Below are 26,673 nucleotides of genomic sequence, written 5' to 3'. Positions count from 1 at the left end.
ATGCCGATAACCGCAGCTTCCTCCTTCCTATTCAAATGTATTTGCGTCTTTCAGACGTAAATACATTTGGATGACATGAACAGAGAACAAAGCTTTTATAGTGCAAAAAAGAATGAAATTTATTATGACAATGGTGACAATTCATTTTGAATTAAAATCAATAAAAACAGAGACCAATCATTTGCAAGTTAGTGCATATTATTCCCTTATTCATGAGTACAGACAGCGATTCCACTTGAATCACACATGGGAACTTAATGGTAACACATATGTATTAGAAAGCCATGGAACCCATAGGGTGGAGGGGCGACATGACTAGAGGGAAGGGAAGGAGTGATGGGGTTAATAAGAACAGGAATGTTCGTGTATAGTGCAGAGAAAGGGATTGGTGGGTAGGAGGAGTTTCTCTGGAGGAAGAGGTGGGACAGATGAGGGGTGTAAGTATATGAAATTTGGCTTACCCCCTTCTCTTGATTTCCGGATATGGAGCGATCCGGACATGCGATGGGGCTGCTGTCCGGGACCGGCGGATTCACCATGGCAGTGCACGGGCCCCTGGCAGCGCGGTCCCACATCTTGGCTGCCGGGGGTTAACCCGTCGGCACTTTCCCCTCGCTCCCCTGTCAGCAGCGGGCGGCGTCCCCCCCCTCCTTCATTTCAGGTACTGGCCGTGTGCGGGGGGAGCGAGGAGGAGGCGTGAGAGCCCCTTCGGGGACCCTCCGCGGCAGTGGCATGGACGGCGGCGATGCTCTGCTGCTGCTCCGGCCGCGGGAGGAATCTCTGTCCGGCCGCGGCAGCCGGGTGGGGGGAATCTCCGTCCGGCCGCGGCAGCCGGGAGGGGGGCGTGGCTAGTCTGCGGCCTACTTCCGGTTTCGAGCCTGGATTGCGGGATGTGGCGGCTCCCGGACGTGGAGAGCGCCCGGCTGTGGACGGAGGCCAGCTTTACCCGCCGCGGACGGTGGGGGGGGCCGCGGAGCTGCAGTTAGTGGTGGGTCCGGCACCAGGGCAGGCGAGCCTGGTGCGACGGGTGCCCAGGAGGCGGCGGTGAGTGGGGGTGACGGCAGGGGCCCTGCAGTTCCTGCCCAGTCACCCAGAGCAGGGTGCAGCTCCCGGCCGCGGCGGTCTCCCCCAGAAGGGGGAGGGCCCAGCAGACAGAGGCTTTCGTGGGCCCAGGAGGGCTGGATGCGGCGGCTCCAGGCCAGGAGAGCGCCCGGCGAGGACAGATGCCAGCGTTATACCCCCCCCCCGCGGGGGCCGGGGGGCTGCAGCCAGCTGGGGGTCCGGCACCAGGGCAGGCGAGCCTGGTGCAACGGGTGCCCGGGAGGCGTCGGTACGTGGGGGTGACGGCGGGGGCCCTGCGGTCCCTGCCTGGTCACCCAGATCAGGCATGCAGCTCCCGGCAGCGGCGGTCTCCCCCAGGAGGGGGAGGGCCTGGCGGACGGATGCTTTCTGGGCCCAGGAGGGCAGGATGCGGCGGCTCTAGATGGGGGTCGGGCCACAGGTACCCCCCCGTCCTTGCAGGCAGCAGGGGGGGGGTCGGGCCTGAAGAGGAGGCTCGCGGTGGCAGCCCGTGGGACGTGACGGTTTCCAGGGTTGTCGCCGCGGGACAGAAGATGGAGCTTGGAGGACGGTACCCGCGCGGCGTACCAGGAGGACGGCCGTGGTGGTGGCAGCGCTGCGGCGGCGTCTGCGTTACATGAGCCAGAGGCGGTCGGCTCCAGCGAGCAGGAGGAGGAAGCGGCGGCGGAAGATTCGGATGTCCGGATGGCGGAGGATGGCGTGACTTTATTCCAGGATACGCCGGGTCACGGTCGGGTGAGACGGCCGTGGATTCGGCAGGGTTGGGGCACAGTTGGTGGGGGGGGGCTGCGGACACGGCAGCGCCAAGGGGGTCTGTGATTTCGACCAGGTATGGGGTTTTACTGCAGGGGATGGTGTATACGGTTGCGGAGAGTGCGCATGCGCCGCCGGCGGCATGGACGGGATCGGTGGTAGTAGGCGCAGGTACGGCAGGCAGAGTGAAGGCGCATGTGGCGGCAGGGGTGCGTTTTCGGGCAGAGGCGGCAAGGGCTGTAACAGAGTAAGTGGTGAGGAAAGAAGAGGGGGATGAGGCGGTGCGTCTGAATGACAGTGGCCAAGTGAGAGGCATGGGTGTTTCGAAGGCCCGCTGGGGGGCTCACCTGCTGGAGGATGTGAGGGATAAGATTTGAATGGGGAGAGTGTAGAAATACTTTCGCTGCTCCCCCTGGAACAGCTTCACCTGGATAAGGTCAAGCCGAGTGACTCCAGGAAGGAGGAGTAGAGGGAGGAGTAGCGCCGTTATAGGCTCTCCCCTCGTACATTTGCAACGTGGCGGCGGGCATTTGCGTTTTGGTGTGTGTATATCGGGAGAAGGAATTGGGTACTTGTTCGGCATGGTTTGGTTATATGGATGCATTTGGGTAGGCTTGTTCGGTTATATGGTGGTTTAGACTGGTTTTGTACGCCGAGTAATTTTGGCAGGGAAAGGGGTTGCGTGCGAGTATGCGGTAGGATCATACGGGCATATCCTTATGGATGCGGTTGATGGCGGCTCCTAGTCAGCCCTTCCGGGGGGCAGTTGGGTGTTCAGGACTTGGAATCCCAGCGAACCGGACGATGGGGGTTTGTTGGGGGGCAGTAGATTGGCGGGCAGTGCAGATTTGGCACAGCCGGTTGTCTTAAGCATAAGTGTTCGGGCTGGGGAAAGAGACATAGTAATTCCCGCGATTTGGCATTCTGTTGGTGTTGGTGGATCTTCGCCTCCTTATTAGAATTGGTGCTTGGCTAGGGGACGCCCGGATGTTGTTAGTGGAAAGTGGGGTAAGAAAGTGGCTTTGGGCAGGATGGGTGGCCATTCAGGGTCCCTCCTTCTCATGATTGGGTTTCTGTTGGGGGTAGTGGCAAAAAGGAGCTGAATATATTTCGGCTTGTTCACAAAACGTATCTTATCCGGAGGAGTCATTGGTGTATGTCTGCTTTGCTCCAGAATTGTCGGCGGTTTATTATGTGTCGTTTGACGAAGTGTGGGGATTTGGTAAACGCGGTGAGCCGTGGAGCATTGATGGTGAAGGCGGATGTGGAGGCGACATTTCGGTTGTTACTGGTCCACCCTGCCAGCCAGCAGTTCTGGTGCTGCTGTGGGGATGGGAGTTGTTACGTTGATCGGTGTTTGCTGACGGGTTGTTCCATTTCGTGTTCCTATTGGAGGCGGTTATTTCTTCGTGGAGTGGGTGGTGCGTGGTGTGTCCAAGCTTACATCACTCATTCATTATAGGATGATTCTCTTTTGCATTGGGTCGGCGGGTCCGATGATTTATGTGGGTTGTTGTTTCATTGCAGCAGGTGGCGGATACCCCTTTTGGCGTTCTGTTGACGCAGGAAGGGACTGGAGGTCCAGTGTCAGTGATGCGGTTGGTGGGGGATAGAGATTGATATTATGGCTATGGAGTGTGGGCCTCGTGGGTAATGGTGTGGTCCTATGGGCTGCGATAGAGGCAGTTAGATCGGCTAAGACGGTGCGGTTTAAGGTGGTGCAGTCTTTGCTGGGGCAGTTGAACTGCGGGTGCAGAGTTACGCCGATGGGGCGTGTGTTTGCGGGACGGCTGTCGACGGCCGTGCCAAGGGTGCAGCCATCGGCTCATTATATGGGGGAGCACGAGGGAGATCAAGGATGATCTGATGGTGTAGGATGTTTTCTTAGGGTGATTCAATGGTCGCACGTTGTGGCTAGGTAAGGTGGTACTTGATGGAACGTTGCAGCTGTACTAGGATGCAGCGGGACCGGTTGGTTGGTTTGGCATGGTGGGTATTGCCTCCAATTGGTGGTGGTGGTCGAGTTGTGGGGGTGATCAGTTTTCGGAGAGGAAGGTGGGCTGTCAAAGTGACTATCAGTGCTGGTGGATTCGATTACTGGTTTGTTGGCTAATTCTGGGCCAAGGATGGTGTATTTGCGGCATTTGGTTCTCAAATGTATGCGGTGTAAAAAAAAAAAAAAAAATATTACAGGTGTGGCATAACCTGTGCCGGGGGGTCAACAAAAGGGTAGCTGTGGCTTTGTTTTGTTTCGGTTCCGCAGGTCTCGGGAGTTGAAGCCGGGGGCGGACGAGGTTGGAACGGGGTGGCCAGGAGGGCTTGTAGACTCTGGTGAGGTGTGTTTTGGGAGCTGGTTCAGGACCTCGGTGACTGAGTTCACTTGGTGTTGATATACCGAAGTGTGGGCGGCATGGATAACGTTGTTGGGACCAGGTTTTGGGAGGGGCTCGGTGGTGCGTTTGGTGGTATTGTTGGCAGCGGTAAGTAACACATTTTCGGGTTGGTCAGTTGGCATCAGCAGTGGTCCATGGGGTGTTGGCTGTGGCTTTTGGTTGAAGTCTAGGGGTGAGAGCGATGTTTTTGCAGGATTTTCGGCTGCAGCAAGGCCTTGAAGGGTTTTCGCAGGGGTGTGAGGTAGCCGGATGCAAGGGTCCGATCTCCTTTGTGGTGTTACAGCATTTTGGGGAGTGATTTGTGGTTGATATGTTCATCTGATCGTGAGCGGGTCTGTGTTTCCTTTTGCCCAAAACAGTTGGTGTTAGCCTTGTATGGGGCGTTGCAAATCGGGGGTTGGTCGGCCCATCTACGGTTAGGGGCGGTGGTTTGATGTTGGAAGTGGGGCCTGCGGTGGGGCAGGGGGTTGAGCGCTGACTTTGTCACGCACAAACAACGGATCAGGCAGGTTGTGAAGGTTGGTGATGTTGTACGCGGTCCTGGGTGCGGAATCATGTCGATGGTTCCCCCCCCCCCTGTTTTGTTACGGTGCCAGGTTTTGGCAGTGCTGGAGACTTGCTTGAAAGGGGCGGGGGTGGGTGCTCGGAGTACTACGGGTCGCATTCCTTCTGGAGTGGGGTTGCCACGGAGGCCCCTCGGTGTGGTCTCGGGAAAGTGTTTGTGAGCTGTATTGGGAGGGTGGAGCCCTCTTGTTTTCGTCGTTACGTTCGGCCTCAGTTGTTATCGTGTTAAGGCCAACGGGGGGGGTTTTTGAGTCTTTTTGGAAGTGGAGCATGTTTGGTTAGCATATCCGGTTGGTGTTTTATCTGTGGGGTTTATAACTTGTGGGGTGGTGGTGCGTGTGTCGCGGGCGGGGAGGAGGGTGTCGGCACACTACGCTCACCCCTTCTGCTCGGGTCCGGCAGCTGCTCAGTGGTGGCTCGAGCTGTGGGCCGGATCCCGGGGTTTCTCGAGCGAACCTCCTCGCCCGTGAGTGAAAGGGGGTGTTTGTTGGGTGTGGGGATTGTTATAGTTCGTGACGCCACCCACGGTTGTGGTGATTGCACCACCGCTGCTCAGTATGGGGGTCCCGGGGATGGTGATACGGAGCAGCCAGGTGTTGTGTTGCCCCTCCGTGGGTAGGGGTTGGTGATCCCGGGGCCCGGTGATGAGATGTAAAGTGTAGGGCCTGGAGGGCGCAGGGACGCGGGGGCAGCGCTGTGCCTTGCGGCACTGTGGTACTCACTCAGCCTGACACACGGACACAGTTTGTACGGTAAACCACACGGCTGGTAGGACGGTCCCACAGACGGCTGCACCTGCACTCCCGGTAGGTGACGGTGATGTCCCTCTTCCTTGCACCTTTGTTTGACTTGTGGTAGCGGTGGATTCCCTCCGGTTACCCGCTCCCCGGCTGCAATCTGGGCCGGAGGAGCTCTACACTTTGCCCGCAGGCGCTGGCCCTGAGAAACTGGTGCCGTGGCGGTGGCGGTGTCTCTCCAATACAGGTTGGGCTGTTGCCTTCAATCGGGACTTGGTTGTTGGGGGATCTGCGTCCCCGTCACTGACGGATTCGGCAAATTTGGCGACTCCTAGCCTTGCCGGGGTCCGAGAGGCCCCTGCCCTGGTGCTGACTGTCCTTCGGAACACTGCTCCAGACCACCGGGCACACAGCCAACGGGGTCCTTCCAGGAACTTCCAAACGGTCCCCCTCCAGACAGTCACCGCCGTCGCTGACCTTGCTGATCTGGCCCTCCACAAAGCTGGACCCTTCAGGCTATCTTTCTCTTCTGTCACTTCACTTGCTTTCCTCCTTTTTCCACTTCTCTACTTTCACTTTCACTTTCTTAACTCCTCTGCTTAGCTCCTCACTCCTACTCCTCCCTGAGCTATCTGCACTCAAGCCCTGCCTGGGCTAATCTGCTGTTACTCCTTCCACTTCCTCCTCCTGGACTCATCTGCCTGGTTTCTTCCTGCCTCCAGAGTTGTGAGCTCCTCGGTGGGCGGAGCCAACCGCCTGGCCCACCCCCTGGTGTGCATCATCAGACTCCTGGAGGAAGGCAACAAGGATTTCTGGTTAGCTGTGATGTGCCTACCTGGAGTGTGGGGTGTGGTGGTGTGTGACCTGTGTCCCCTGGCTTGCCCAGGGCGACACATTCCCCCTTAGCAAAATGCAGACCGTCCGCGGGCTGCCGTCCTACACCGGTTTTATTTTTCTGTAAAAGGGGGTAACAGGGTTAAGAAAACATAAATAACATTTTTAATCATAACTCTTCCCAAGACGGGAGGCACATTTACTTAAACGTTGCAACGGTATACGGTCACGGTTTCCGCTCTCTCCCACCCAAGCAACCTGGCCCTGATGCTGCCCCTAAAACCCAGGCAGCACCCCTTGACCCACAGTCCAGCACAAGTTACCCGAGCGGGATCTGTCCTTCCCCTCCAGAGGGTGGCCACCGGTTCCTTTGGTGGCTGGGCCCTAGCCTGCTCTGCTCAGGGCCCTCCCTCCAACCTGCCTCTCCGGAGACGGTATTGCGGAAACGGTAACGGTACCCAACATATCTACAAGCCACTTAAAGTTTGTGGTGCCCTGCAAGTTCACGGGCTTGTCCATGGATAGTTCCCATGCCAATAAACTTTAAACGGTCCCCACGGGGACAACGGTGCCGGCTCCTGCCGGTTCAATCACAAGGCAAATCAGGTTAAACTTCAGGCATTTTCATTTTCATCATTTTTCAAAACTTTCAAACAAACAACAACTCACTGGTGGTCCCAACGGGGACTGCTGCTACGGGCACCCACGGCCCTACTCCGGTCCTCCAGGCTCCAGTGCTCCTTCCAAGGGAGGGGGCGCGGCGCTCGCTCGGGCCTCTGGGCTGCCCTTCAGTGTAGCGTCCAGCGCGAACCACCCCCGCTCCCCAAAGAACCGGGCATATTGCACTATGTCTCCAGGCATCAGATTGCGGCCGGGATGCTCCTCGGGCAGGTGGGCATTCACATCCCGCCGGGCTACAAAAACTTCGGCCTCCAGGCCCGGCTCGTAGATGAACCCGTAGCCCCGGCGGACATCAAACCGCCTCACCTGCCCCACGTACAACGGTCCTCGGGCACGGGAGGTCGCCCGCCGGAGGTGCTCCTTCTCCCGGATCGCTCTAGCCACCAGTTCGGCCTTTTTCCGCTCCCTCTCCTCGATCTCCAGGCCCAGCGGTACCGGCTCCCTATCCCAGTACGGCGCTGCTGCCAGCGCCGGCGCACGGGTCGGGCCCCGCGGGACATCCAAAACGTTACCCACTGTCAGGAAGGTGGGCGGCGTATCCCGCGGTGTCATGGCCTTGGGCGCTGCCTTGCAGCAACAACCCGGCGCCACCTCAGCCGAGGTGTGGGGGATGGGCATAGGGGCTTTCCGCTGCCGGGCCTCCGGCTCGGAACGGGTCATCGGCTCCGGCTCGGGAAGTTTTTCAAGGGATGCCTCCGGTTCTACTTTCGGCGTCTTCCACGGTAACACCTCTGGTGTGCCGCGGGCTCCGGTTACAGGTCGGCCCGCCTGGGCGGGGACGCTGGGTACTGCTACCGGTTGCGGTGGTAGCAGGCCTAGTGGCGGGGTCACGGCCTCCGGGACGGGTGGCGAGGGAGGCAACGGGGGGAGAGGGCTTGGACCGGGCCCCACAGCCGCGATGACCGGCCCTGCAAGGGCATCGGGACGTGGGTCACTCACCCTCCCTTTCTCCGCCTCCTCCTCGCGTCTCCGCACGGTGGCTACAACGTCCGCCATGTCGGCCTCCCACTCCTCCATGAGGAGCTGCATCTTCACCTGCAGCCGTTGGTAGAGCTGCGCGGTCCGGATCTCCACCCACGCCGCGGTTCCAGGCGCGGGGGCTACGGTGTCGCGGGACGGCATCCACATGGTGGCTTCTCTGGTTGCTTTCAGGAACGGTATTCTTGCAAGGTCCTGGCGTCCCTGCTTTTATAGCCGCAGCTACATGCGTCCAGCCGCCATCGCGTCCCCCTTAGCTCTTTCCGGCCCCTCCTCTCTCGGGGCGGAGTTTTGGCCTTCGCGCCTCTACTGCTCGAGAAGACGCTCGAGCGGGAACTTTTCGCGCCAAAGATGGCGGTTTCTGAAATTTTCCTGCCGGATGCCTCCGGCGGTAACAAGGCGCACCTCTACCAGACGGCAGAGCGGTAAGATCCTGTTCGTGACGCCAAGTTGTCGCGGGCGGGGAGGAGGGTGTCGGCACACTACGCTCACCCCTTCTGCTCGGGTCCGGCAGCTGCTCAGTGGTGGCTCGAGCTGTGGGCCGGATCCCGGGGTTTCTCGAGCGACACTCCTCGCCCGTGAGTGAAAGGGGGTGTTTGTTGGGTGTGGGGATTGTTATAGTTCGTGACGCCACCCACGGTTGTGGTGATTGCACCACCGCTGCTCAGTATGGGGGTCCCGGGGATGGTGATACGGAGCAGCCAGGTGTTGTGTTGCCCCTCCGTGGGTAGGGGTTGGTGATCTCGGGGCCCGGTGATGAGATGTAAAGTGTAGGGCCTGGAGGGCGCAGGGACGCGGGGGCAGCGCTGTGCCTTGCGGCACTGTGGTACTCACTCAGCCTGACACACGGACACAGTTTGTACGGTAAACCACACGGCTGGTAGGACGGTCCCACAGACGGCTGCACCTGCACTCCCGGTAGGTGACGGTGATGTCCCTCTTCCTTGCACCTTTGTTTGACTTGTGGTAGCGGTGGATTCCCTCCGGTTACCCGCTCCCCGGCTGCAATCTGGGCCGGAGGAGCTCTACACTTTGCCCGCAGGCGCTGGCCCTGAGAAACTGGTGCCGTGGCGGTGGCGGTGTCTCTCCAATACAGGTTGGGCTGTTGCCTTCAATCGGGACTTGGTTGTTGGGGGATCTGCGTCCCCGTCACTGACGGATTCGGCAAATTTGGCGACTCCTAGCCTTGCCGGGGTCCGAGAGGCCCCTGCCCTGGTGCTGACTGTCCTTCGGAACACTGCTCCAGACCACCGGGCACACAGCCAACGGGGTCCTTCCAGGAACTTCCAAACGGTCCCCCTCCAGACAGTCACCGCCGTCGCTGACCTTGCTGATCTGGCCCTCCACAAAGCTGGACCCTTCAGGCTATCTTTCTCTTCTGTCACTTCACTTGCTTTCCTCCTTTTTCCACTTCTCTACTTTCACTTTCACTTTCTTAACTCCTCTGCTTAGCTCCTCACTCCTACTCCTCCCTGAGCTATCTGCACTCAAGCCCTGCCTGGGCTAATCTGCTGTTACTCCTTCCACTTCCTCCTCCTGGACTCATCTGCCTGGTTTCTTCCTGCCTCCAGAGTTGTGAGCTCCTCGGTGGGCGGAGCCAACCGCCTGGCCCACCCCCTGGTGTGCATCATCAGACTCCTGGAGGAAGGCAACAAGGATTTCTGGTTAGCTGTGATGTGCCTACCTGGAGTGTGGGGTGTGGTGGTGTGTGACCTGTGTCCCCTGGCTTGCCCAGGGCGACACACGTGTGCGCCTCATTTGGTTCTTCGGGCACTAGTTTGTCGGGGGGTTCGGCGGGCTGAGGCTCGCCCGAATTTTCGCCAGCTGGGTCTGGATGGGGCTGATAGTGCTGGTCCTATATGTGGGAGGCAGCGATTTGGTGGCCCGGGCATCTCGGGAGTTAATTAAGATAAAAAAAAAAAAAAATGTATACTTATATTGGTTTGTTGCATCTGTGGAAGATATACCCCGGCTACACCGTGAGTGGTTTGATAGTGTGACCAAGTGGACTGGAGGGGGCTCGTTCGGTAGCTGCTCTCACTCGAGCCTATGGGGTTGCGGCACTGTGAGTTGGTGTCGCTGATTTGGTGGTTTCGGTGATGCAATGGGGGTGCATTTTAATAATATTGGTGCTGTTTGTGGCGCTGGGATTGCGTAGAGGTGTGGCACAAGTTTTGGTGTGTGGCGGGTCCAGGCCACGTAAGGAGTCACGTGCCCTGTCCTGTGGCGGGGGGTAGGTCTGGTCCAGAGGCGGTTGAAGGCAATGGTAACTGGACTGAGGGACACCATCTTGGTATGGTGGCTCCGGATTCCAGGATGTTGCAGACACGGGGTTCTGCAAAGTTGGGGGTATTAATCCGTTGGTGAGTAACACACACAGCACGACTGGAGAATCCTTCCTCAATGGTCATGTATACACCACGTGGTGTACAAACAGGAATAAAGTCAGTAAAATATAGATAGAGTCACAGATGTATATTGCATATTGCCCATGGGAGAAGGGTATAGGGGAAAGTCCCAGGAGATTGAGGAAGTAGCAAGCATTCAGGGATATACCACTGGGAGTATTAGCAGCAATCAGTCATAAAAGGATCCTCAAACCTGCCTAGGGAAATGCCAGGTACAGAAATGTTAATGTGGCGCCCCTGAGGCTTCCGTCGCCACAGGTCATTGCACCCCATCTGCGGTGTGATGCCCCATTCTGGGAGAGGAAGAGAGTGAACTCCGGTCCCCTGGTAAATTCACACTACACCCATTGCTAGGGACACCCAGGACCAGGGAAAGTGGCAGGCAACCCTCCCATGCTGCATGCTGAGAGGGGCTGTAAGACCCATCCCTGCTCCCATAGGGTGGTAGCTTAGCAACTGGGGAGGTGGGAGGAGCCACCAGAGAGCAGATAGAGAAAGGAAGGTCAAGTTAGTTTCAGTTTACCTCAGGGAGTGAGAGAGTGAGGAGCCAGCATGTAGTTGGGGAAGAAGAACGAGAGCAAGGAGGGAGGAGGAGGCCTGCTGGAGGCAGGCAAGGAGAAAGAAAGAAGGAAAGAAAGGGTCGCAGGGCCGCGGGTAGTCCTGTAGGTACCACGAGCTGTCCTTGTTGGGTACCGAAGCCGAGGGCCCAGAGGCGCTACGAGTAGCTGCAGGCTGCGGTGGCCTGGTCCACAGTGACATCGGTGGAGTGATTAGCTGCGACAGGGGACGGTCCCTAGAGACTGGAGGAGTGCAAAGACAATCTCCAGACAGTAAAAACCGAGGCCCAGGGAATTGCAAGCTCCCAGGGCCAGAACCCAGAGCAGACCTTCAGAAAAGGGGAAATCAGCCGACAGGTGACCCCCCAGCCTGGAGGCTGTAATGGAGGCCAAGCCAAGTCCATCTACCTAAGGCAAGGCTAGTGAAGACAGCAGAGAAAGAGACACTAAGAGAGAGGGTACCGGATTTCACACTCTGAATCACCCAGAAGACGGAGGTCCCTGACAGCGGTCCCAGCAGTCCAAGGGTTCTGCCTGCCCTGACAAGAACTGTGAGTAAAAGAACTTGAACTGCACCTCTGAAGTTGTCTCAGTTATTTTATCTGCATAGACATTCACAAGCACCAACGGTGCCCCGGGCATTGCTCCACCTGTGGGGAGCAGTACTACCATTGCTGCCATATCATCCCCCGGAGGCCTCATACAGCAGCGGCGGCTTAATAGCCGCATACCACAGGTGGCGTCACGAACACAAACATTAAAGTCATCAGCCACATATTCTACTGACACCCACCAGGGCCACGGAGCCGGGCCCAGCCACCACTGACTACCACCGGACTAGTCCGGCCCGGCACCGGGTGTCCCAGAGCCCTGGGGTGGGTGAGTCAACTTTGGCGTCACGAACAGGATTTCGTGCCCGGTCTAACCGGGTACTGTGCGCCTGAAGAACCGTGTGACAGACTGTGTACTTTACTGAGAAACCGCCGCCATTAGCGCAGCTGAGAGCGGGAAGAAGGGGGGCGTGCAAGAAGAAAGGGCGCGAAGAGAAGCCCCGCCCCCTTGTCCAAGAAAAGCGCGCGAAGCGGTGCCCGCCATAGAAAGCGGAAGAAGAAGCTAAAAGGATGGACGCCGAGCAACGAGCGGCCAGAGGAGGAGTGGCCGAGCCGGGACACGCACCTCAGAACCGGGTTGTGTCCTGCGTCCTGGAGAGCGGAGAAGATCCAGCCGCCGCTGCAGAGCCGGGTAAAGAGAGTGACACCCCCAGCCGGCGGAGCCCGGATTGCCCGGTGGGGTTCCTGCCCGGTCCTCCTGCAGGCGCGCGTGCCACGACCGCAGCTCCGATACCAGCACCCTGCAGCAAGACAGCGACCACCAGAACACCGGAGATGCAACTGAGGGGTGAGTCATTTAATGCCCCTGCCGGCGCGAGAGCCCCAACCCCCGCTGCCATGCCCGCGGTCCCTGGAGAGACGCCCGACACGGCGACGCCGATCCGAGCCGCAGCTACGCCAGGTGCGGCCCGCCAAGATCTCACCGCAGCAGCGACTCCAACCCAGGCCGCCGCCATGCCAGGCGCGGCCCGCCAAGACAAGGAGGCAGCCCCAGAAGAGCCAGAGTGGCGCCGTATGGCTGGTAACCCCCTGCAAGCCAGCAGCCTCGCGCCAGCCAGTAACCCTATGCAAGCCAGCAGCACTACCTCAGAGCGGGCCCAGGCCGCAGCATCTTGCAGCAGGCCTGCTACAGCTATGCAGGAGACGCAGACTGTGCTGACCGCTGTCTACCTGCTGCCAGATGGGGAGCCGGAGAAGAATCCCTACAAGTAAAGATGAAGAGATGCTGAACTGTAGATAGCCCCTGTCTGCCCCTCATTCTTTTCGAAGACGACACCCTTTCCTGCTGTGTTTTGCCCCTTATTCTTTTTGAAGACGTCACCCCCCATGTTATGTGCTACCGGGCCACTGAACTGGAATGTGGGCCCCGGTGGAAGTGTATGTGGCATGTCATACTAGGCCACTGGACTTAGTGCCTGGTATGTTGTTTTGTTGTTTAGGTGTCCTGTCATACCAAGCCACTGGACTTAGTGGCTGGTGTGTGGTGTATGTGTTTTATGTTCTACCAGGCCATTGGACTTAATGGCTGGTCGAAGATGTTACTTTGTTTGTTTGAAACGAACTGACGGGCTACTGGACTTGTAGTAGCCAAAAATGTAATTAGTTGCACCTGTTGTGCCCCCTACCAGAATTATGGGGGATGTGCCCAAACCGTGCAATAGACTGGAAGTGCACACTTAGAATTTTTCTTTATAAGAAGTTTGCAACGTTTACTTTCATGTGCCTCCCATAAAGGGAAGAAATGTTTTACTGTTTATGTTATTGCATACAAAAATGTTTTTGCAGTGTCTCCACATGTTTTTGTTGTTTTTCAGCCCGAGGACGTGCTGGGATTTGCTGTGGGGGAGTGTGGCGCCCCTGAGGCTTCCGTCGCCACAGGTCATTGCACCCCATCTGCGGTGTGATGCCCCATTCTGGGAGAGGAAGAGAGTGAACTCCGGTCCCCTGGTAAATTCACACTACACCCATTGCTAGGGACACACAGGACCAGGGAAAGTGGCAGGCAACCCTCCCATGCTGCATGCTGAGAGGGGCTGTAAGACCCATCCCTGCTCCCATAGGGTGGTAGCTTAGCAACTGGGGAGGTGGGAGGAGCCACCAGAGAGCAGATAGAGAAAGGAAGGTCAAGTTAGTTTCAGTTTACCTCAGGGAGTGAGAGAGTGAGGAGCCAGCATGTAGTTGGGGAAGAAGAACGAGAGCAAGGAGGGAGGAGGAGGCCTGCTGGAGGCAGGCAAGGAGAAAGAAAGAAGGAAAGAAAGGGTCGCAGGGCCGCGGGTAGTCCTGTAGGTACCACGAGCTGTCCTTGTTGGGTACCGAAGCCGAGGGCCCAGAGGCGCTACGAGTAGCTGCAGGCTGCGGTGGCCTGGTCCACAGTGACATCGGTGGAGTGATTAGCTGCGACAGGGGACGGTCCCTAGAGACTGGAGGAGTGCAAAGACAATCTCCAGACAGTAAAAACCGAGGCCCAGGGAATTGCAAGCTCCCAGGGCCAGAACCCAGAGCAGACCTTCAGAAAAGGGGAAATCAGCCGACAGGTGACCCCCCAGCCTGGAGGCTGTAATGGAGGCCAAGCCAAGTCCATCTACCTAAGGCAAGGCTAGTGAAGACAGCAGAGAAAGAGACACTAAGAGAGAGGGTACCGGATTTCACACTCTGAATCACCCAGAAGACGGAGGTCCCTGACAGCGGTCCCAGCAGTCCAAGGGTTCTGCCTGCCCTGACAAGAACTGTGAGTAAAAGAACTTGAACTGCACCTCTGAAGTTGTCTCAGTTATTTTATCTGCATAGACATTCACAAGCACCAACGGTGCCCCGGGCATTGCTCCACCTGTGGGGAGCAGTACTACCATTGCTGCCATATCATCCCCCGGAGGCCTCATACAGCAGCGGCGGCTTAATAGCCGCATACCACAGGTGGCGTCACGAACACAAACATTAAAGTCATCAGCCACATATTCTACTGACACCCACCAGGGCCACGGAGCCGGGCCCAGCCACCACTGACTACCACCGGACTAGTCCGGCCCGGCACCGGGTGTCCCAGAGCCCTGGGGTGGGTGAGTCATTAATGCTGTGGATGGTAACAGATGGTAACAGCTTTGTTTTCTGTTCATGTCATTAATATGTTTATAAGCTTGTGCAGCAGGTGGGCTGCTGATTACAATCAGCCCCCCCCCCCCCCTGCTTTCTTTGTATGGCCTTGTGGAGTTTTTCCCTAACTTGTAAATACATTTGGACAGCGCGCCGGGACTGGGCCCCGCCCCCGACGTGCAGCAACGTGATGAGATCAGCACCTTGCTGACGTCATCACAGTGCTGCGGGCGCCACACAGGGGACATCAGGACGCGGTAAGCGCTCCATGAAGGAGCTGAAGAGACAGGTTTAATTAATGGGGATGAGTGGGGAGGAGCTGAGGACACATAACAGGGAACATTTGTGAAGGAACGTGGAAAGCTGTGACAGGCAGAGGGGGAGCACTGTATTCCGAGGGAGGGGGGAGGCAGGAGTGTGTAGGGATGGGATAGTGTAATTTGTGTATGTAGGGGGTGATGGGAGGTGCATTGTATTGTGTGAGGGGGGAGAGGTAATGGGGAGTGCATTGTATTGTGTGTGGGGGAAGGGGTAATGGGGGGTGCATTGTATTGTGTGGGGGGAGGGGTAATGGAGGGTGCATTGTATTGAGTGTGGGGAGGGGGTAATGGGAGGGTGCATTGTGTGTGTGTGTGTGTTTGTAGGGGGTGATGGGGGGTGCATTGTGTGTGTGTAGGGGGTGATGGGGGGTTCATTGTATTGTGTGTGTGAGTGATGGGTGGGTGCATTGTGTGTGTGTAGGGAGTAATGGGGGGTGCATTGTATTTGTGTGTGTGTGTGTGTGTGTGTAGGGGGTGATGGGGGGTGCATTGTATTGTGTGTGTGTGTGTGTGTGTGTGTAGGGGGTGATGGGGGGGTGCATTGTATTGTGTGTTTGTGTATGGAGTAATGGGGGGTGCATTGTATTTGTGTGTGTGTGTTAGAGCTGTGTGTGTGTGTGTGTGTGTGTCAGAGCTGTGTGTGTAAGGCTATGTGCCCACGCTGCGGATTTACCGCGGATTTTGCCGCGGATTTACCGCGGATTTGCCGAAAATCTGCAGCAGCGGCACTTCCAAGCCATTTCAATGGCATTTTATAAATGCTGTGCCCATGCTGCGTATTTTTCCGCGGCGGATTTGCCGCGGATTTTGATCCGGAAAAATCTGCAGCATGTCAATTATTGTTGCGGATTTTGTTGCGGATTTTTCCCATGCAAGTCAATGCAAGGTGTAAAATCCGCAAGAAATCCGCAGGTCTGTTCCCACAGGCTCTTTTTCCTGCGGATTTGGTGCGGATTTCGCAAACAAATCCGCAGGAAGTGATGTAGGATAGTTCAGGAAGAGGAAGTTTCACCATTTTGTAGTGTAGAGTAGTGGCAGTGTAGTCGTGTTGTGTCCGGACTCTGGATTGCCAGCTAAAAGCAGCTAGTTACAGGCTGCTTGCTTTTAGCTGGCAAAACAGGATCCCAGGTCTTTTTTCACATTTCTTTTTTTAAAAAAAAAAAAATGTGCTCCGCTGTATTTTCACTGTCCAGCCCGATGCAAGCAAGCAACTGAGGGCTGTGCTTCTCAGCGTGATAAGGCTGAAGCATTCTCTGCCCCTCCCGCTGAGAAAAACAGTCCTCAGCTGCCCCTGAAAATGGCGGCTCCGTTGTGAAGCGCCATTCACAGGTGCTGTACCGAGGCTCATCCAGCTGCCCTGATGCATTGGCTGGCTGGGTAATTACGGGGTTAATGCCAGTTTTCTGCAAACTGGCACTAAGCCCGAGGTTCATAATGTCATGCCTGTGTAGACACGGCCATTATGAACCTCCGTTTGGTAATAAAGAAAAGAAAACACTTTTTTAAAAATTTTATTTGAAAGAAAAACACACACACACACATCCCTGATTGCCATCCTTATTACTCCCTGAATCCCCCGACGATAATCCATGACAACTCCGAGCCGGGCTCCGATGTGCACCCGGCTGACCCGGGCACTGACGTCAGCCGGTGACAGCAGCCGTCAGTGTATTATTAAATGCTGCACAGCTCTCTTCCGGCAGCTGGGAACGTCTGATATCAGAGCCCTGGTCAGCTGACTTAATTCGCGAGCGCGGGCGGGTCAGCTGACTGCACACCGACAGCTGACGATGTGCACTCATGTGACCCGGGCACGGACGTCAGCCGGTCCCAGCAGCCGTCAGTGTTCGAGATGCTACAAAGCTCTCTTCCGGCTACTGGTACCAGTGAAAGGGAACATGGCACCACATTTTTTGGCTGTAAGCTGCGGCCACCACCACTGGGTTATTATATACAGCCTGTTAAAATGCTGTATATAAGAGCACAGTGGTGTTGGCCGCAGCTTTTTACAAAAAAGTGGCGACAGGTTCCCTTTAAACATTTCTGCCCCTTTATTACAAAATGGATAATGGAGAAGAAAGGAGGGTTGGGACAGGAAATGACATAAAGAGCCTTTTTTTTCCCTTCAAAACAGACTAAGCTTTATTCAGAAACACAATAGAGTACAATGGACAAAATCCGCATCAAAATCCGCAACGAAATCCGCGTCAAATCCGCGTCAAATCCGCAGCTATGCTAAGGTGCGGATTCCGGAGGAAAGCTGCGGATTTTGATGCAGAAAAATCCGCAGGTACTTTCTCCCGTGGACACATAGCCTAAGAAGCAGTATTGTGTGTGTGTGTATATATATGAATTAGAGCAGTCTGTGCAGCCCCCCCAGAACTATATGGCTCCCCCAGAGTGCAATGTCACACATCCCAGTAATGAGTACACCACCAGAGCTGTTTGCCACTCCAGTAACGTCTATGCCCCCTGCCCCTCCTGTAATGTATATATTGTAGCCCCCAGCCCCTCCTGTGATGTATATACAGCAGTGCTGTCAGTGTGCAGTCATGTCTGTTAGTGACAGCCATCGTGAAACACAGCCACATGTCCTGAAGGAGCTGGATGGAAACAAGCGGGAGAGGTGAGTGAGGCTGCTGGCGACTTCCTTATATTAATACCTGCAAGGGCTCATGCGCACGTAACTGCTGAATATTCTGCAGCGATTTGACAGCACATGTGTGCGCCGAAACACTGCGTAATGGATGCAGTTTTTCTGTACAAAAAAAAGCCGATTGCATGCGCTATGGCTGCTGCCCCCACCATAGACAGATTGGGAGCTGCATCCAGAGCGCATGGAATAATTGACATGCTCACTTTATGAACGCACGGATTTGGGTCAACATTTTAGCACCCAAGTCGCTGTGTTCATAAAAGCAACGTGTGCACGTATCATGCACAATCATCATAGACTGTGCAGGGGACGCAGGACGCATGCATTTACACTGCAGTGCTATACGCAGCGTAAATGCATGGAATTATGCAACGTGCGCAGGAGGCCTAATGCGTCTGTGTCTGCATATATGTCAGTGTATATGACTGTGCATATATTTGTCTGTTTATATGTATTTTTCTAAATTTGTCTTCAAATATGTATATGTACGTATGCCTGTATGTGTATGTGCGTGTCTGTGTGTGGATGGGGTCCACTGAGACTCTTTCACCCGGAGGCCACAAAAACCTGGAGCCGGCCCTGGCTGCCTTAACATTGGGATCAATAAAAATATGTGAGTAAAGCGGGCTTTACACACTGCGACATCGCTAGCCGATGCTAGCGATGGCGAGCGTGATAGCACCCGCCCCTATCGTTATGCCGATATTTGGTGATCGCTGCCGCAGCGAACATTATCGCTAGGGCAGCTTCACACGCACTTACCTGGTCGTCGTCGTCGCTGTGACTGCCGAACAATCCCTCCCTCGGCATCACAGCGACGTCACTAAGCGGCCGGCCAATCAAAGCGGAGGGGCGAAGATGAGCGGGACGAACATCCCGCCCACCTCCTTCCTTCCTCATTGCTGGCGTGTGACAGGTAAGGAGAGGTTACTCATTCCTGCGGCGTCACCCGTAGCAATGTGTGCTGCCGCAGGGACGAGGATCAACTTCGCCCACGCGACAGCAGCGATATTTGAGAATGGACCCCCATGTCAACGAGGAGTGATTTTGGACGATCCAAAATCGCTCCTAGTAGTCACACACAACGAGATCGCTACAGCGGCCGGATGTACGTCACAAAATCCGTGACCCCAACGAGATCGCTGTAGCGATCTTGTAGCGTGTGAAGCCCGCTTAACTCTACTTTCTGTGTTTATGTGATGGCTGTGAGTTATCCTGGACTGTGTCTGTATTGTAGTACTGTAAATCTGAATGTGGCAGAACAGGATAAGATAAATGTTCATTGGATTTATATCTAAATGCTACAGTTCACGCTCTACTGTTATGGCTAAAAATGTTACCGTTATGGGGCCCCCACCAGATTTTCTGCCCAGGGGCCCCCACCAACCTTAATCTGGCCCTGAGTGGACCACCCCTTTAATGTCTAAGTGCATGTTATTTCTGGTGTAAAAACAAAATGCCTGAATTTATTTATCCATTATAAATGATCTGCACCAAATGTGCCCCATTTGTATAATCTGCACCATAAAAAACAGTGAAACGGGACCTGGGTAACAATTTTTAGAACTCATGTCTTTTGCCAAAATACTATTTTACTGTATAAGAGTACAAAGAATGTCTAGTTAGTCTAAGTGAACATCAAATTTGGGCCCTACTGAATTGCTTCTTGGCCTTTAAAGGGTTATCCCCAACTTGGACTACAGGATATGCCCCCAAAAATGTCTGGCTGATTGCCTTTCTGAGACCTGCACCTACAGTATGTGGAGAAAATTGGTCCCATTGACGTTTCTAGTGATGGCCACATCCAGGTGATGTATAAATGAAGAATCACTCCATTCCCCTTAATGGGAATTCAGGAAACAGCTCAGCAACCATTAGCTAGGACCAAAGTAATAAATTATGTCTGAGGTTGTAATTTTCTACATGCACAACACTGATACCACAAATCCCGATGTCTGATCCTCCGGTTCCGGATTTTGGCGAATTCGATTAACTCTACTGAAAAGCTCATGTACCATTTTTCCTATTACTTTTAGTGCTGGATAAAGGCAAGAAACTTGCTATAAAGATCGTCAACGTCAAGGAATTTGATGATAAATTTGTTGAGATTGCTGAGCTGTACAACAACCAAGTGGAAAACTACACGACTTTGAAAAAGTGTTTATCCCAACTTAATGAAGTAAACGATTCTGACAACCTCACCAGTTGTATAGAGAAAATAGAGGAAAAATACAGTAAGTGAAAATACTGAATCATATCCTAGAAAAGTATTCTATTGTGTGTCCCCAGATCAGGGATCACAGCGAGCATCGCTATAATACAAAGGTGAGTGCACATGGTTAGGTTTGCCACGACCTCTTTCACTGGGCTCCGACTCCTTGAGAAAGGTCTGCTCCAAAATGCATTGCATGGATACCTTAATGTCCTGCATCAAAATCAGCTTATCTCATTCGAGATTTTCCACGCTCCACTTTGTATACTAATCATTTTAAAGAATACCTGTCATTTTAAGTGACATTTGAGAACAAGGTGTCATGTGTGTACATTAAGTATAACACTATTTCCGGTCATTATTTGACTTACACATAACAGATTTCAACAATTTTTCCCTATGCATGCTCTGTATATATAATGTTCAGTTGACTCTCAGCTAGTGGGTGGAAACTACCCACTATGATGTCTTCCATAACTTGCATGTAGCGGAGGCAAAAAAACCACTGCCATGCAGAGTTCAATTACAGTACCATGGGCGAGTGTGCAGAAACAAGGGAACAACATTATTAGCGGACAAGAACTTACATATGCACAGTATATATATATATATATATATACACACACACACACACACACACTTTAATGATGGAGAATAGTATATCAACAGTACAGTTGACAAACACTGCAGGTTTTAGCTTGGCCACAGAAACTCTGTCTCACCCCACCTATTACAGGTATCGATACAAGAAAAAACTTTATGGAATGATTTACCTTATGGTTACACTACAATAACAACCTAACTGGCCTCCACTAATTGGACCAGGTGGCTATTGTGCTCTTACTATTGAGGTTTACACTTGCCCTTTACGGGTGTGCACACCAATGAAGAACTCACGGTACCGTTTGGGTGTGTCCACTCCACGGGAACTTGATGATGTGCTCAGTGTGTTGGTGCACACTCTCCTTCCAGGGTAGGGGGGAACTTCTCTTCTGCAGACTCGGGGCTTTCTGACTCTTCTGGATGTCATGTCTTCTAGTCTTTGGGAACGCCGACCCCAGGAGCTTCCCACTTCGGTACTGACTTGATGGAGACTAGAGCTCTCTCGCAGCCCAGCACCGTGCTACTTTCCCAACTGCCATTCTCTCTGGTACTGTCTACTTTCTTGCAACTTATGTGACCCAACTTCTCTTGTTCCTACCCTAAACTGATCTCCCTCTCTTTCTTCTCTTCTGCACTTTTTGGGTAGGGTTAATCCAACTGCACAGTTCAGTGGGGAGCGCCAACTCTGCTGGCTGGTCCACAAAACACAGGGGAGCACTGTCTCTTAATGTCATGGTGTACTTATCTGTTTGTGGGGACGACAGCTCTACATGAACAAATAGACATAAAGGATTTCTGGTCTTCTCTGTTTAAATAACACATGTTCATAAATAACAGCATTAATGACTTTATACAACAGAACTGAGTAGGGTAGCTGGGAATCCTGCTCTGGGATAATATAAAAACAGCAGCAGGGTTTGTATATACAGTATCTCCACCTGTCTCATCACTCTGCTTTCTCCTTCTCTCCCCTCTCCATAGACTTCAATAGACTTGATCCTGCAGTGAGTTGTCAGTCTTTCACATCTTGAGTTGAGCTTTAGCAGTATTTCAGAGTGAATTGTGAGTCTAGGAGACAAAGGGAAAGATAGAGTTGGCTCCTAATTGAAGAATGAAGCACATTTCTCTGATAAGTTATATTACACTATTGATTTATGCAAAGTTTGTTGTATCGACAGCAATCATTTAATGATGTTGGGATCCAGAACGCCATATTTTTTCCTTCTTTTATCTTCTACAAAATTATAAGTGAAATAAGGTTCAGGCATTACTTTCTTGGAAAAAAAAATAACATTCGATGAGTGTCTAGCGCCATGCGAAAATATCTAGCAGTGTCTTGCGCCAATAACCATGTTTTCTCGGCAGGAAGTTCCTGCTCTTCATGTCTTCTTCCTTAATAATTAGTTAGAAGAGATCTATATTTATTTGCACTTTTATTTGAAGGTATGTTTTTTGATCCGATGGGCAACATGGCAGTATCATAACTTTTCCATAAGAGACTTAAGGGACCCTTTCAGACTTTCTCAATTTTTCCTCATCCCAGTCCAGTATACAGGTTTTATTTTTTGGTGGTGTGTGCAAATCAAAACCTTCTAGCTGGCCATAAATCTGTCCGGCCAGTCACAGAAAGAGGCAAACATGTGGCCAAAATACATACGACTCTTAAACAAACCCGCATTAAAGAAAATAAACCAGCAGCCTGCAGAGTTCTAGGCGAATCATGAGGCAATTCCATTAGGTTAGGGTCTAATACACAAAGGAGAACGCTCTAACTGGCCGACTAATTGATTATACAAAGTGATTGAAAAGACAGAGGCTTGACGGTAAATAACGTGGACAGCAGCCTTTACGCAATATTTCCCCGATTAGTACCTGTTCATCATAAATAACGTTATAGGCATCTGACACTTTGATACAATGTAAAGTAGTCAGTGTACAGTTTATATAACAATGTAAATTTGGTGCCCTCTAAATAACTCAACACACAGCCGTTAATGTCTAAACCACTGGCAACAAAAGTGAGTATACCAGTTAGTGAAAAGGTCCAAATTGTGCCCAAAGTGTCAATATTTTATCACCATTATTTTCAAGTACTGCCTTAACTCTCTTGGGAATGGAGTTCACTAGAGCTTCATAGGAGTCACTGGATCTTCTCCCATCCTCCATGACGACATCATGGAGCTGGTGGATGTTAGAGACGTTGTGCTCCACCATCATCTGTTTGAGGAGGCCCCACAGATGCTCCATAGGGATTAAGTTCTCTACTCTTGACTTAACTTAAAACTAAGAAACCTGAAGAGATGTGGGGATATCAGTGCCAATACCTGACGTTTCTACTTTGGTGCCAACACTAGAGCGATCATCACCCTCCATTCCATATATCAGCACATGATCAGTGATGTGTGTAAAGGAGGCAGGCTGGCTCATTTTAATAGTTAAGCCTTCCCCATTTTCTGTAAGACAGATAGCAGTCTTCATACATATCAAACACAGTAAGCCCATGTTTATGTCAAAATGGGGCCAAAAGTGGAGATGAGACTAACAACGATATCTCAATATTAGGTTAATGGTGGTGCTACCTCTTTGATCTTTCATTGATCTAGTGCCACCACTCCATCATTCTTTCTGTATAATCTATTCCCTGTTCGTGGCTACAATTGTGCAACTTCTGGAAAATGCTCATCTGGCTGGAGAATCTTTTAAATATGAAGTTAGGATGTAATATATCCCTGACATGTTACTCTACCAACATTTCAGTTTACCTTAGATCTTATAAGTTTATTTTCTTCCTTTCTAGGCAACTATAACATCCAGATACAAATGAAAGGATACAACTTTAATCTACTTGTAGAACCGAATGAGGACATCCCAGAAAAATTGCAGCAATCACAGGAACTTATGAAAGAGCTGAGTAGGGCAACTAAAGTTCTTATTGGTAGCCAGACCAAGCTGGGGGGCATGGTGTTCTCTTTGAGTCAGAAAAAAGAAGAAATGACTGAGAAAATAAAGGAGCTCAATCCTGGATATCTGGACCAGATACGTCTGGTTGAAAACCTAGAGGAGAACATGAAGAACATAGACAAAGCTAAACAATTGTCAACCGAGTACGAAGAAGAAGCCAGTGAGGTTCTCAGGAACATTGCCCATATTGCGGGTGTTGCTATCTGAAGTAACACTATGTATATTATGTATACTATACATTTGTATTATCTACTTCAATCTATGTGGACTTCCAATCCTAGGAAGTAGCTGTGCCAACACTGGCTGATGTTGGTCATTTCAGCTATGAAGCTGTGGTGTAGTGAAGGAGTAACTCAATGGTCCAAAGCCTCACTATACTACATCCGATCAGTGACAGGTATGATTCAATACTTGGGCTTTAGACAAGAGGTTGACAAGTCACTATATGGCAAAATACCATCTCAACATGAGTCCCTCATACTTAATTTCATACTGCTACATACATAGATGTATAAAAATGAATTGGCCAAAAACCATTGGTGTTGGGTCACGGTCTCTATACCTCACTGAATAACTATAGGCTGGATATCATTTGCCAATGGCTATCTCAGTAGGGTTGGAAGTGAGGAAAACCCTCCACATAGATCCAAAGGTGGGAAAGATATTTATTTGACATGTATAGCATATCCTATGCAGCTAGGAAAACACTTTAAGTGTCATGGACAAATGTCCTTAAAACGAGTCCATCAGGAAAAAGATTATATTCAAATGTGAGGACATGTCCATGTTGGCAGCCTGCCCTAAGAATAATCTTTTTTTCGTTGACGTCGACAAAGTTCTTTAAAGCTTTATGCAATATAGGTACTTGGTGCATCATATGTGAGCCACAAGGTCTAAAGCATGATGACTCAGTCAGACAGACTGGATCCACTCCTTTTTTGACAACTTTGGCTTGACTTGGCCTAATGCTGCCCCAAATGATATCCTGGACATGTGTACATCTTTTGGGATAGGCGTAAATTAGCCTTTTGTCTAAACTTGTCCATTTGCCTGTTCTGCACATGCATCAGTACAATGGGGATGTGTGCATGTCTATCAAATATATTTCCCTAAAAGTTTTTATGGAATCTTTATATTAACACTTTTTCCCTATTCTGTTCCTTGTTTAAAATTGGCTTAAACCATATGTACGAACTGGCCCAATGTCCAGGAGGCTCCGGAAAAAAGAAATAACCTCATTGACTCTCAGTACAGTTGGTAAAGCTCTTGGCGCATACTAAATGCTCATGAAACTCAAGCGCAAAGCTGGAATGCAAATTCATATTTAAATGGGTGGTTCATTACTCTGCAATAGTGACCACATCCCAGTAAGATTGAAAGGGAAGGCTTTTTCTAAATACCTTGTTCAGCCAAATCTTCCTGTGAGTGGCGCTATTGCAGTCAGCTCAGCCCCATGAAGTGACCCCACGGGCTCCGTGAACTCTCAGAAGTGGTGATGCCACGTCAGCTTCCAGTTGACCTGACACCACTGAGGTCAGCTCCAGTCTTTCTGACTGACTGGGCTGTGGGCAGCGTTTCACCGCTCGTCACAGGCAAACATCACAGCCCAGCATGTCGTGCATGCTCTCATTCACTGTAGAGAGCCGCAAGTAGGAGCGATACTGGGCTGTGACGAGTGGTGAAACTCTGCACACAGTCCAGTCACTCAGGAAGACTGGAGCCGGCGTCGGTGGTGTCAGGTCAACTGGAAGTTAACGTAACATCTCCGGATCTCAGAAGTCACGGATCCCTGGGGGTCACTTCATGGGAATAAGCGGACCGCATTAGCGCCACTCACAGGCAGCATTGGCTGAACAAGGTATTTACAAAAACCCTTCCCTATCAGTTTTACAGAGATGTAATCACTATTGCAGAGTAGTGAACCACATCTTTAACGACTGGAAAACTGGGACATGGTCTGTAATAGGGCTGAGTATCTGTCCTTGAAGTCTTCCTCTAGTCCTGATCATTTTCATTCCTGGCACCGTTCCAGTTCCGGCACTCATCTCTGGTTGTGACATCTCATCCATTCCTGATCCAGGTTTAAGACTTGATACCTTCTACTTGAGATCTTCTACTCTTCATCTGTAACCATGAATTAACCATTAATTTATCAGAAGCTACCCTTATATTTATGGACTTTGGACAAACAACATCATGGCCTCTGTTGGTGGGAAAACCCACCATGTACATTCATTGTAGGCTTTGCCAGGGTATGGCTAGTAAGCTAGTACGGTGGTGCGCAGTAGACTCGTGTAGCTTTGTTTGCAAACATGGCAAAGTCATCATGGAGACTAGATGTTGTCCCATTGTTTGCTCTGGTTTCCTCTGGTTGTCTACCTCCAAGGTACCAAAACATATATTTTATAGTTCACCTTCTGAGACATAAGCCTTAAACATGTAGAAGAAAGCCCAAAAGGATGGTATTTTCCGATCTCTAAGTGTAAAAAGTACAGATGTCCATCACAATGCTCTGTATATTTGCTCAGTGAATAATGTATCTTTTTAGTGTACATATCCCATACTTTCTGTATGACTTGTTCTGTGAGTTTCCATACAGTCTGTCTGGCTTTTGCTATATCAATTAAATGTTATTTTATAGCCCATGTGTCTTCCCTGAAAAGAAATTCCTGCAAGGTTTTTATTTTTAACAAGGAAAGATGAATTACTTCAGATCACAAAGCCGGAACCTGCTAGTCGATAATCCAGTGAAATTGAAAAGTCACAAAGGTTGGAGACCTCGGAATAAATCAATATTCTTTGTTTGAGCAGGTGTTCTTGTTTTTTCGGATTCTCAAATTATCCATTACCATGGCTAGCTAATTTAAAGGGAACCTGTCATCAGGTTTCCCCATTATAAACTAAGGCCACACCGTTATCACTTCTTTTACAATATTCCAGTAACCTGTCTAAAAATTCTCAATGCCCTCGCCATATCCCAAATATACCTTTCATAATCCCCTGCTATGTGTCATGGGTGTCCAGAGAACACAGGACAACCTATGCTGGCCCTAAGGCTGGGGCCCCTGTGCTCACCCTTGCACTCATAGGTGTCCTTAAAGGTAGGGAGGTCCGGGCCTTCCACCTCGCTTTATCTTCTATCCTTGTCCTTGATGGTAAGACATCCCCCTGTACAACACACCACCTCAGGGAAAGGGGCAAGAACAGAAGTCAACAACCCCACCTACAAATAAAG

At 51.9% G+C, this 26,673-nt stretch overlaps 1 protein-coding gene across 1 annotated transcript in view; it reads left to right on the top strand.

The window, feature by feature from the left end:
• LOC142310371 (uncharacterized) overlaps positions 1-26,081 on the top strand; it is a 42,557-nt gene extending 16,476 nt beyond the window's left edge. The window contains exons 3-4 of the mRNA XM_075347889.1: positions 19,699-19,896; positions 23,275-26,081. Of these exons, the coding sequence (XP_075204004.1) occupies positions 19,699-19,896; positions 23,275-23,645 (569 nt within the window). The 3' untranslated portion in view covers positions 23,646-26,081. The remainder of the gene's footprint in view (positions 1-19,698; positions 19,897-23,274) is intronic.
• Positions 26,082-26,673: the final 592 nt, after the last annotated feature.

The sequence above is a fragment of the Anomaloglossus baeobatrachus genome, chromosome 5 (genome assembly GCF_048569485.1).
Source record: "Anomaloglossus baeobatrachus isolate aAnoBae1 chromosome 5, aAnoBae1.hap1, whole genome shotgun sequence".
Taxonomy (NCBI): domain Eukaryota; kingdom Metazoa; phylum Chordata; class Amphibia; order Anura; family Aromobatidae; genus Anomaloglossus; species Anomaloglossus baeobatrachus.
Note: the sequence above shows the minus strand (reverse complement) of the source record. Positions and strands in the feature narration are given on the sequence as shown.